This window comes from Gouania willdenowi, chromosome 22 (assembly GCF_900634775.1).
Source record: "Gouania willdenowi chromosome 22, fGouWil2.1, whole genome shotgun sequence".
Taxonomy (NCBI): Eukaryota; Metazoa; Chordata; class Actinopteri; order Blenniiformes; family Gobiesocidae; genus Gouania; species Gouania willdenowi.
This window is the reverse complement of record NC_041065.1, coordinates 19,661,568-19,673,195: the sequence shown is the minus strand read 5'-3', so window position 1 is coordinate 19,673,195 and position 11,628 is coordinate 19,661,568. Positions and strand designations below refer to the sequence as shown.

General features: G+C 37.4%; 1 protein-coding gene across 3 annotated transcripts in view; it reads right to left on the bottom strand.

Annotated features, from left to right (window-relative positions):
- Positions 1-1,100: 1,100 nt before the first annotated feature.
- Positions 1,101-11,628, bottom strand: part of kif6 (kinesin family member 6) — a 72,876-nt gene continuing 62,348 nt past the window's right edge. For all 3 annotated transcript variants that reach the window (XM_028437379.1, XM_028437380.1, XM_028437378.1), the window contains 9 exons: positions 11,225-11,327; positions 10,870-10,925; positions 7,157-7,207; positions 6,284-6,371; positions 6,014-6,149; positions 5,126-5,232; positions 4,672-4,746; positions 2,751-2,860; positions 1,101-1,423 (listed from right to left, as the gene is read on the bottom strand). In XM_028437379.1, coding sequence (XP_028293180.1) covers positions 1,407-1,423; positions 2,751-2,860; positions 4,672-4,746; positions 5,126-5,232; positions 6,014-6,149; positions 6,284-6,371; positions 7,157-7,207; positions 10,870-10,925; positions 11,225-11,327 — 743 coding nt within the window. In that variant the 3' untranslated portion in view covers positions 1,101-1,406. The remainder of the gene's footprint in view (positions 1,424-2,750; positions 2,861-4,671; positions 4,747-5,125; positions 5,233-6,013; positions 6,150-6,283; positions 6,372-7,156; positions 7,208-10,869; positions 10,926-11,224; positions 11,328-11,628) is intronic.

Below are 11,628 nucleotides of genomic sequence, written 5' to 3'. Positions count from 1 at the left end.
TGTAAGCATCACATTTACATGATTATTTCTTGCTGCTTAAAAAAAAAAAAAAAAAAAAAAATCTATTCATTTTACTTCTATCAGGAAAAACGTAATACATTAAAGAAAGAGAAAACAGCTCAAGTAGCAATATTTGAACATTATATTTCCTTGATCACTGATTGTTTCAGGAACGCCCATTAGAGCTCAGCATTAAGAGGTGTGGGTATACATTTGATAGGTTGGTTTGATGGCCAGATAATCCTCAATTAAGCACATTTCCTGGGAAAAGTTCCGCTTCAGCTCCACAGTAAAATCAGCTGTCAGTCACTGTCAAAAAAGAGCTCAGCGAAAGATAAGTATTTATTAAAGGGACATACTGAGGAAAATGATGGACTGGCCTGAAATTGGTGAAGCAAAAATAATCATAAATTTGAGGAAAACTACTCACTTACCTGTGCAGTTCAGTCAAGGTATAGTTTTGACTTGCAAGGTATAAGATACCAGTTGTTTATTTTTTGAAAATTACTGAATTTATTCAATGTTAAATGTATCATAAATCACCGTAATTTGGTGGGATTGTACAGTAACAGTCCAGGAGACAGTAATTTTTGAGTTTTTTGATTTTTGGTTTCTGTTATTTGTTTTCATAAGCATTTCCTTTCATATGGTTTTAAAATGTGGCAAGTCACATGACCACAGCTAATCAAAGATCACAGCATCACACCCGTGCAAACCATCAGATGCCTATGTATCAGGGAACTGAAACCTTAACTATTCTGTATGGTTTATATTTTTTTATTTGAAAGTTACAGTGCACATTGATGAACAATTGTAAAAAAAAAATGCTAATTTGCATCTGTTGTCCCTTGGCAGGTGACAAAACAAACATTCACAAGGCTTTAAAGTACATAAATATTATGTCCGTGAGAGGCACACACATGGTAATTATGACTTTTAAGTTTCACTCATTCATATTTGTTGCCATTATTTGAGGAGAAATAAATGTTTAAATACCCAAAATAAGCTTTTTTGCATATTCCCTGGTGTAAGTGCAGAATTATCTCAGCTGTATTATTTATTTCTTTAAATTTCTGTTCTTCTTCTTTAAACAAACATACTCAGGTGGACTTTGATTTTAAAATAAAAAAGGCAAACAAGGACAACATTAGGCTTGTGTCTGCCGTTAAATCCAAACACGCACAGGAGCTGAGTGCTATCCAACCGTCTGCTCCATCCTCTCATATCTTGAGACAACATTTATTCAGTTTAAATGGCCAGCGTAGGTTGTGGTTTACGCTACGCTTCAAGCACCCCTGACATCACCTCCAGTGGGTCAGTAAACAGGCACTCATAGAGGAAACTGCAAAGTGTGCTTCTTCTTCCTTTTCTTCTTCTTCTTTGCTGAATAGTGAAAAGGTTGGGTTTTACTGCCGAAGTACACCTGAAAACATAAGAAAGAATAATTATTAATCAGGTTTATAATTTAATAAATTACTATAAAGCAACAGAACACAAACAGGCAATGATGCAGAATGAGGTTTCTAAAAAGTAAAAAGTAGAAGGTAAAATTGCCTCTAATGTAAACCTTTCTTTATAAGATTATTAATACATGTGTATTTATTTAGTCTTCTCAGGACACTAATACAATCTTTGATTTGAATCCTGACTAAATATTAATCTGTGTCCCTAATCTAATTTTTTCTTACAGGGGCTAATGAGACATTAATATGGGCACGTTACAGCAATTAGCTCCACCCATTGTGTTATGTCATAGTAGTTAGCACCGCCCCCTTTGGCACATTACACCAATTAGCTCCGCCCCTTTTATTACGTTACAACAATTAGCTCCGCCCCTTGTGTAATATTACAATTAATAGCTCCGCACCTTTTGTTAGGTTACAACAATTAGCTCCGCCCCTTGTGTTATGTTATATATAATAGCTCCACCCCTTGCGCCGCATTTGCCGCACCACCTTTGCCGTGTACCCACTTTGCATTTTGGTCAAATCATGTGTACCCCCGCTCCATGTCATCAGTACCCTCTCCATAAATTCATATGCTTTTTCATTTGTGGAACAGTGGGGTCTCCTAAACCCCTAACTGTGTCTCAAACATTGGGTCCCTAAGACTTAATCTACAAATTCAAAACAACAAATGTAATTTTTATTTTTCATTTTAAAATACCATGCAACTTTTATGTGATTACTTTAATGGTAAGCAAATAGCTCATTATTGTCCCCTATTGTCAGACGTGATCAAATGGCCTCTACGGCATAAAATAATTCTGTTTCAAAAAATTAAAAGAAAATATAGTATTTTATTAAGCAACAGTTTAATTGTTAGTTTGTAGTGAATTTGTTAATAGCCTAAAAAAGAACTAGGAATATTTTCCGATTATTTTTACATTAATTGTTAAATCTTTCCCAATGCCCCCTGCAATATACCCTTGTTTGGGAACTACTGCCTTAAAATATAAATGTAAAGATGCTAAAAAGACATCGTACGCACATAAAAAAAACCTGCATACAATCATCACAACACAATATAAATAAAAGTTGTAAAAAATAGCATAATTGTAATTGAATTTCAGAGGGAAAATATTGATTATAATTGATTTGTAATTGGAAGAAATGACGGTTATAGTAATCACAATTGATTTGTAAATCAACATAGTTAGTTCAAAATGTAATTGACCCCAACCCTGGCACTAAATACATAAATTGATAAGGTATGAAGCATCCCACTGGATTTCACAGTCTTTGTTGTACCTGCTCTGTTGAGTACTTCCTGCCTGGCTTTGAAGAACGCTATGATGTCAGAATCCGCCTGCTGATTCCCCGTTAGAGGAATAGAGAAGGACTGGAACGAGCTGAAAGGCCTGAAATGCACACAATCACAGCAAAAACAAACAGTCATGTCGATAGAAAACTGCCCCCCTTTCCCTCTACATTCACATATTACAGCTGTTTTTTTTAACAGGTAACATCAAACTCAGTGAACCAAGGGAACAAAAGCCTGAATGCACAGATCAGTCAAAGCTTTACGTGGCTGTAAAAGTACAGTTTGTGCAGCAAACCACCTCAAATATTTCATTTGTAAGATTTTCTAGGCATACAGTAACTTCAGTATTAAAATTTATGACCGTGTTCAGAAGTGGAGAGAAAACACTGCACGGTAATAAAATCCACAGGGTCCAGACGGGATGTATGGATTTAGGAGCTGCTGATAACATGTGGGCCACACTGCTGTGTTAATGCCCTGAGGCAGGGTTTCATAGTCAGGAAATTAAAAAAGGGAACTTTGTGAGTGTTTGATGTTGCACAGGGGGGTGACCTCAGTGAAATGATATCAGGGTAAAGGCTCTTTATGTGAAGAACATGACAACTGGGAACTGGGATTAATTTCAGATCAAACAATTAAAATACAGTTGCTATTGTTTATTCAAGCTTAACCAGTGCTTGCGTAGTGATCTTTCAGTGATGCATTGCTTTGGCCACTAGGTGGCAGCACGTTAGTGGCAGATGGACATTTATAAAGTAGCTATGAAGGAAAAGTAGCTATCTTTTTTTTGTAACCTAAAGTACATGGCACCAGGGTTGAGATCAATTATAATTGTAATCGCATAATTGATAATCAATTACAATTATGGTGTAATTTTAATTGTAATTTTATAAATCTGTTAAATTGTAATTGAGTTCCGATAATTGACATTAAACTGGGGAATCATGTTACAGTCCTATGTACAGTTCTACACATATGTAGTTAACAAATGTTTCATATCAAGCTTTCCCACAGTGTTCCATTTAAAAAAAATGGAAATCTAGGAGTACACTGACACAAAAAAATTTCAGATGCCCACACCAAAAATATTAAAACCTATATTTTCATTGATTAGGAAGTCTAACAAGGTAACCAATAGATAGGAAAGAAGTGAGATGATAGATATTTGTTTTTAGTGTATTTAGAACTCGTGATCATAAGAGATGCTAACAGAAAGCTAACACAAGAGGAAGGTTAACTTTTATTAGGTTGTTTAACTCAGGTTCAGTAATTCTGATGAATTGTAATTGAACTTTAGTAATTGTGAACGTAATTTTGTAACTGACTTTCTGAGGATGAAAATAATTGGGAAAAATGCTGGTCACTGTAATTGTAATTTAATTCCAATTGAACGTGGGGTAATTGAAAACATGATTGTGACTAAAAAATGTAATTGACCTCAACCCTGCATGGCACCATGACTGACACACTCTAGTACAGTAGGTGGCGATATGCACCTTTTAAATGTGTAGCTATAACTACACATTTAACAAATTCAATAATTGCCAGAAAAATGTATACAACAGATAACTGATTAAGAATAAGAATATATTCAATCATGCATATTTTGAGCTTTACACTTTCTAGCCATGAGCCAGCTCTGTCAATAAGTTTAACCTCTGACACTATTAACAATCTGTTCTTATGAGCCTTATTTTAAACAATATTTTACTTTTCACAGCCAAGAATGAGCATTTCTGTTGCTGGTGTGCTAGGCCAAGCTGGCGCAGGTAGTGGAGGAGGGGGTACGTTCCTGGGGCTAAAGTCTCTAAAATTGCAGGCAATTGGTAACAAAAAAGCGGACACATTCTCCCTCCATTGATACGTTGCAGAAATGTAATAAAAATAAGAAGCAAATAGTTGACTTACCTGATTTTTGACAGTGAGGGGATGGAACTGTTTACATCTGGATGTTGGTTGACTGCAGGGGAGTCTTTCACAGCTCTGTTTAAAGCAGAAATATTATTGAAATGATGTTTATCTCATTTAGCTTTTAATGCATTGCCAACGATTCACCATTATGTTTTTTGTTTTTACTGGTGTGAATGGGCTTTCATACAATACTACTGCTTGTTTCACAAAAAAAATAAAAAGACACATTAGGGTGTCTTTAGTACAGTCTAAATATTATAAATAAACACAATATGTTAACAATAAAGACACTTTTAGAGAGAAGAGAGGTAAATAATAGCCTCATCATTATGAGAGCAGTAAATTGTTTGTGTCCATGCGCTGTAGCAGATCAGTGTTTTTTTTTATTAGCTATTAAGGGTCTGAGTAAATATCTCTGAGGTATATTTTATACTCCTTAGAAACATCTTACCCAAATCCTGGAGTGCCAGGTGAAGATGGGTGCAAGGTTTCCTCCAGTGACGTCTGATGTTGACTCTGGCTCATGGCTGTTGTCTCAAACTCAGACTCTTCTTCAAACTTGGTAAGAAATTATCAAATTTTATAAGCAATAAGCATGTTGATAACAGTAATATACAGACATCTGGACACACTGAGACCAAATCGAGTGCCACGGTTATTCCTGGCCTTTTGGCAGCATCATATGTTTTACAGGGAATCTAAAGTGGTTACACGTGTGCAGTGAGCAAAGCTGCTGAATTTGCATTGGCATGGGAAACAACTAACAACTGCTTCCTGCCCTGAGAACCAAAAACTGCACATCGAGGGCCTGTCTGTGAAACTTTCTCTGCATCAGAAACTCACTCCCAAACCATGGTACGGTATGTGTCTTCTTTCACAGGATCAAACCCAAATGGACAAAAATGGACTCGTTTGTTTCTGACTGTATTTAACAGTTCGTTCCCATTTAAATAAATACCAAGCCCATGAATGGATATTGATGCTATTGCACCCCTCACTGCTCACTAAGCTCCCTTCCTGTACAAATGGCTTTAAATAGAATTCCATTTCACAACTAAGCAACATCCCTCATGGGCTCATTCAACATGATGCTAAACAGAGGCTGCACGGGTCCTACTGGTGCTGTAAAATCCTCCCAGTCCTAGAGAAGACACATACGTGCTAAAATACCCACAGAGGCCAGTATTCAGAGGACGCAGAGAGGAAAGCAGCCATAAATACAGAGAGGAGGACGCAGAGTCCGGTATAATAACAGAAACACATCACTGACTTGCTGCACTGCTCCTACATCTTGTGTTGATGTCACACACAGATGGAGAAGAAAGATTTGCTCACTCACCTGTGATTTGGAAACCTCCTGCTTCCACCACTTGTTGAATTCCTCAAGGAACTTGGCCTTTGCTCTCTCCTGCAACAGCTGCAAATGCTGGATCTCCACCTTCAGCTCTCTGAGATTGCCGACAACGTTGTTGTATCTTAAGGGAGACATTAGTGGCACCAGATAAATCTTTTGTCGGTGTCTCACGTGTCTAATCAATCCAAGCAAAGACTTGGGAGAAACTCTACAAACATTTGGTTCTGTAATCTATTAAATAGCCCTCTAACTCACGCCTTTTTTTCTGCCTTCAGGGATTTGCGCAGTTCTTCTTCAACTGAGTCGTAGCCGTCATCATCCTCTTCCTGGTTTTTTATTACACCTGGGGTAAGGATACGCAGAGTCATAGTCACACAGAAAATCATGATCCAAAAACTTCACAATGTCAGGTTTGTGTTACTTAAAAATAAACCCAGGAAAAAATATTGCAATTTGAAGACGAAATGGAACATTTGAGCGGAAACAGTGCAGAGGCTAGGAAAATAAAGACTGTATTTTAAGTATTGTCGGGTGATGCTAACTCTGTGTTACTTTGATGTCAAAAACAAAATATAAAATCCCCTCTTTATCTTTTCCAAACGTAGCCTGGACACTCAGACTTCTACTGTTGGGCGTCTTCCTCTTTAAAAAACAAACACTGAAATTGTTTACATGGATAACTGAGGCCGAGTGATGCACACAATTGTCTAATGTGGGTTTTAGGATACCAACAAAGGTTTCAGTGAGCTGGAAATATTTGTGCACTTTACAACCAGATTTCTTCCTCAAAGCGTTGGTGATCAGAACAGTAAAAATGAAGGAGTCTTTGAGGTCACTGATCCCACAGTGAGGATTATGGCAGAAGCTTTGAAGTGGCCACCGATCCCCACAACAAGTGTACAGCATTTATGGGCACAAAAAGATGGTAAATAAACAATTGAGAGGTCAAAGACTTGACTTAGCAATGAGAATATTAAGCTTTCATCCAAATCTTAGAATTTACACACAAATGGGTGAGGGTGAGGAGTTTTAACACTTGATCGATCACTGCACTTTTCCTATTATTGTGGGTAAATCAAGTTGGAAATAATGCAACTCCATAACTGACAGATGCTGATTTAAACTTACTCAAAGCGGCCAGCTGTCTCTTCCGGACCTCTAACTCTTTCTTTAATTTACCTGAAAGAAAGAAAAGACAAATTGTAGAAAAAGATCATGATTAAATTTGTATTGCCTTCGTAAAAAGGCATTTTCCATCCAACATTAACACGTTAACAAGGAAATTAATACTAAAGCCCTAAAGAATGAAAAAGCTCAAAACAAGGCTCAAACAAAGCCAGAGAAATTATATTGTGTGACCCCACCAAAGTACCCACAGTGGTGACATGGATGAAGTGTTTTAGACTTTTGATTGATTTGAGCTTGACTTTAAAAGGCATTTTTGAAATATGTGATTGGTTCAAATGAGAGTCAACAGTGGCTCCAACTTCTTCCCAGAGATTTTTCTCTTGCACTGATGAAGTTGTCATTGGAAAATATGTGCAGGCAGGACATCCTGCTGAGTTACAAGCTTTCACAACCCTAAGAATGAACTGTAGTGACTCCTGAGAGTCAGGAAACCACTTGAGGATAACTTCTGGGTCATCGCCTCTCAAGTGGCAGGGTTCCTGCGCTAACATATGGGCAAGTAATTGATGTCTCTCCCTATGCTTTCACTTCCTGTCGTCCTGCAATTAAAACAATTAATTGCTCAGCTGGATGTTGGAGATGTGATGAGGCGTTACGGTGCATGAAAACATATTTTTGAAACTACTTTGAGGCCATTTTTCCTAGAATGAAGAAAGATATGGAAATATTTGGGGCTACATTTTCCAAATGGAGATCGTTGGAGCCATTGAATGGCAGTATTACTGTATTTCCACATTCATCGTATCTTCATAATTTAAACTCTGATCTTTATGAGATACTTTCCCCATAGCATTAGGTGTAAATATGTGCATAATAATGCTTTTAATAATTCTCATAAGCATTGTTCCAGTAGCTGCACAGCAGCATTGTTTACTATCAATGAGTGTATTATAGAAAAGAATCAATAGACTGTATAAGGCATTACTACCCATTGTCCAAGTGTTATTAATGCCAATAAACATCCCATTAATGAAATCCTTATTAAGAGGATTATGAACATGTAATCAGTGCTTTAATAGCATTTACAAATTAACTTATAAAGCTTTTTTAATTACTTCTTATTAAGGCTTATTACAAGCACCTTAATAGGATGTTTGTTCTTATAAGATAGTTGTTACTGACTTCACAAACGCTATTGAAAACCAACCACTTTAGGCCTTTTTTTTTTTTTTTACTAGGCATCTGAATTGATGATGTGAAACAAGACGAGTGATGCATGAATGCACTATTGTTCCTGTAACACGATTGTTTTTCCAAAGCCACAGAGAAGCTGAGAAGGTAAATAGGGTTTGATGAAGGACCCAAGGTATTCAGTGGCTTTGATGGTCAGAAAGGCAGCTGGAGCACTGCTAAAAAGAACGAGCTATCTAAAACAAGAATATCTAACTTAGAATGAGTCAAAAATTGTAGCTTTGCCAGCTACTCATGGTATATCTGCATCATAAATACTGGACACTTGCAACAAAAGTAAAGAAAACCGGACAAGTCGCTGTGACTGGGAGTGCATCTACGCTTTAGTGGTTAGGCTATGGCTGTGACACACTGGCTGGAAACCAAAGCATTTTAGGCAGATCTGCATCATTTGATGGAAGTCTCAATGGCTTTGAAACCTGACTGCTTTGACTACACTAGATAGTTGTAGGTCTGCTTGACATATGCACTGCACAGTCAGCTTAATGCAAAAAAAAATTATATACATTTATATTACAACTGTTGTACAACAATAAAGTATTACCTATAAAAAAAACTCCCACCCAAAAAGGACTTTATATTGATGTCATAAGTGCTGCACGTTTTAAAAAAAATCACATTTCAGTGCCTCTGTCCCTCTTCGATGCTATGATTGACAACACCACAACTCAGTCCAAACAACGCCTTTTCCTATCATGTTGTAACGGAGACATGCTTTGGTCTCAAAGCACCACTTTTCAACTACAAGCCTTATTAAATATTTGGTGATATTTGTGGCTTGGAGGTTGAATGTGATATGCCGCATAAATACCAAAGTAAACTGGATATTTAAGTGTCTGGCTTCTGGGTGTCTGAGAGAGGATTGAAATCTGTGAGAGTCAATATATTTCGGGAGACGGAAAATGTTGGGAAGGATATCAACAAAATTACCAAATGAAAAGAAATGTCCACTCATTTCACAATGTATAAGAAACAATCAAGTGTCTAACTGTAAACTGGTCCGACTTCTTCATACTCATAAAACTCAGCCAGTATAGTCCTTGCCGAAACAATTATGCATCACAGACAGAGGCGGTGGGGATTGGCGGACAGCGGTTTACGCAGCAGTTACGCAGCGGAGACGCTACGGAGTAGTTACGTATTCAGTGGAAATCCGGTGTTACATCACAAATCACTACTGTTGGCTCCGCTGCTACTATAAAAACTAACACTGTGGACTCTGCAATCTGTGGAGAGTAGGTCGGATTGAGAGGATTATGAATAGAAATAAAAAACTATTATTTGGAGATTTTATAGTCAATACTGGGCGTGTCTTAATTGCTCCAGGAACCTTGCCCATAATCAAGGCATTTTCTGAATTTCCCCTTAGTGGCACGTCAGCCAAAACCTGGGATTTAGTTATTAAGTTTTAGATTGACAGTAAAATAGGATTTTTCAATGTTTACCTCCAGGTAAGCCTTGCCCACCAAAAAATTAACAACTAACTTCTCCACTAATGACAAACTGTTTACATCGACACTGCTCAGAGCCCTAAAAATCAATTGTAAATCCTGAAATGAGGAAAATTTTATGCTCAAATGCACTTTCTTTTGAATTTATTTCACAAACCTGCAACCTTACTGTGCTGGGCTTCAGCTAAGGTGGACGTAGGACAAAAGTGGGACAATGAAGCGGATTGTTCTGCATAAATACCCTAACATCTGGCAAAGCAATCAAGAGATGCTACTCTTTTCCAGCTGCCCACACCTTTAGTGCTGAATAAGATGTTCATCATTGATTCCTGCACTTTTTGAACCTAAAAGGCTTCAGAACGCCTGCTCCTCCAGTGAGAAGGGAGTCTTCTGCTGAATCCAAGAACAGCAGCATAAAGCATACAAAAGTTCAGACAATAATGTTTCCTCAGGCTTCAACCTTCCATGTAGCCCACACTGAGGTTGTTCATTAGGCTAAGCAGCACACAGGTTTTGTCTACATTATCCTAAATGTTTCCATGTTTAATTTCAACTAAGAGACAAAGGTGGAGTAAAATTTCCAAGAAGAGCCTCCAAGATGGCAAGGAACCACACTGAGATAAATAACTTGGTACCAATTTCCAGCCAAAAGACGCAAATACATTCCACTGAAAACACTGTCTCTCATGCAGAAGGAATGCAGCTCCATGCACCACAAAATCGAACAATATTTGACAACATCAGATCCTCTTCAAGGAATTCTTCCAAAATTGATCTGGGCAAGGAATTACGTTTCTTAAGTCCCTACCAATGAAGTCCTTAAACTAGCCTAGATCTAAATGATCCGCACTTAATTCACCCACATGTACCTGACATACGGAGAAATCTATGTAGCTTCAACATCGTCTTTGACTTCTTTGAAGGTGTGGGTTTGATATGTTCCGTGTAAGTGATTCTCAGAAGTTTTTTGGGATAAATTGTAAAACAGCAAATTTTGAGGGTAATACTTACCAATTCTGATTCCACTTTCCTGCATTTGTTGCCCAAGCGTTCTAGCTACTGTCGACCTGTTGAAATAATACACAAAAAATCCCAATGATGACAACAACTTTGGGATGTTTTAGTAAAAACCCTTACTGTTCATTACTCCAATTGCAATCAACAGTGTGGTTCAATTGTCTCTGTCTCAACATACAATGATCCATCAACAAGCTTGCCAAAAAGGTAGATGACCCCTCAGCTTGACAATCAAACTGTTTTTCTTAAAAATTATAAAGCTTTGCAGACAGATGCTGATATCACTGATGCAAGTCATAAAACACACTTAAAAACCACAACAATGTGTAAAATATTAGGCTCTGCAAACCTTTCTTTAAGTAGAATCTTGTTCTCTTCAATTGATCGAAGGTCTCCGTGGTCTCTTTTGAAAATTTCAAAGGCCTCTTTCTTTCCAATAGTTAACGGTTGAACTGAAAGCAAGAAAAGACATTTCTTATAACCTGCAAAAATACGTATGTAGGTATGAGGCTGCATGGCTAACAAAACAGTTTAAAAAACTATGATATGTGATGAGATGTTTTTGCCGTCATGTAATCAATGAACCATTTTAGCACTCCTTAGATTTTCACAACTATTGTCAACACACCAGGCTTCTCTAGAGAAATGCATAGCGACTTCATTTCGCAACATCTTTCAGTGCTTTGGAAATTCTACCACTTCCATTAAGAAGTATCTACTAAATTCATGTACAGTCAAAGCACTGGTTCTTTA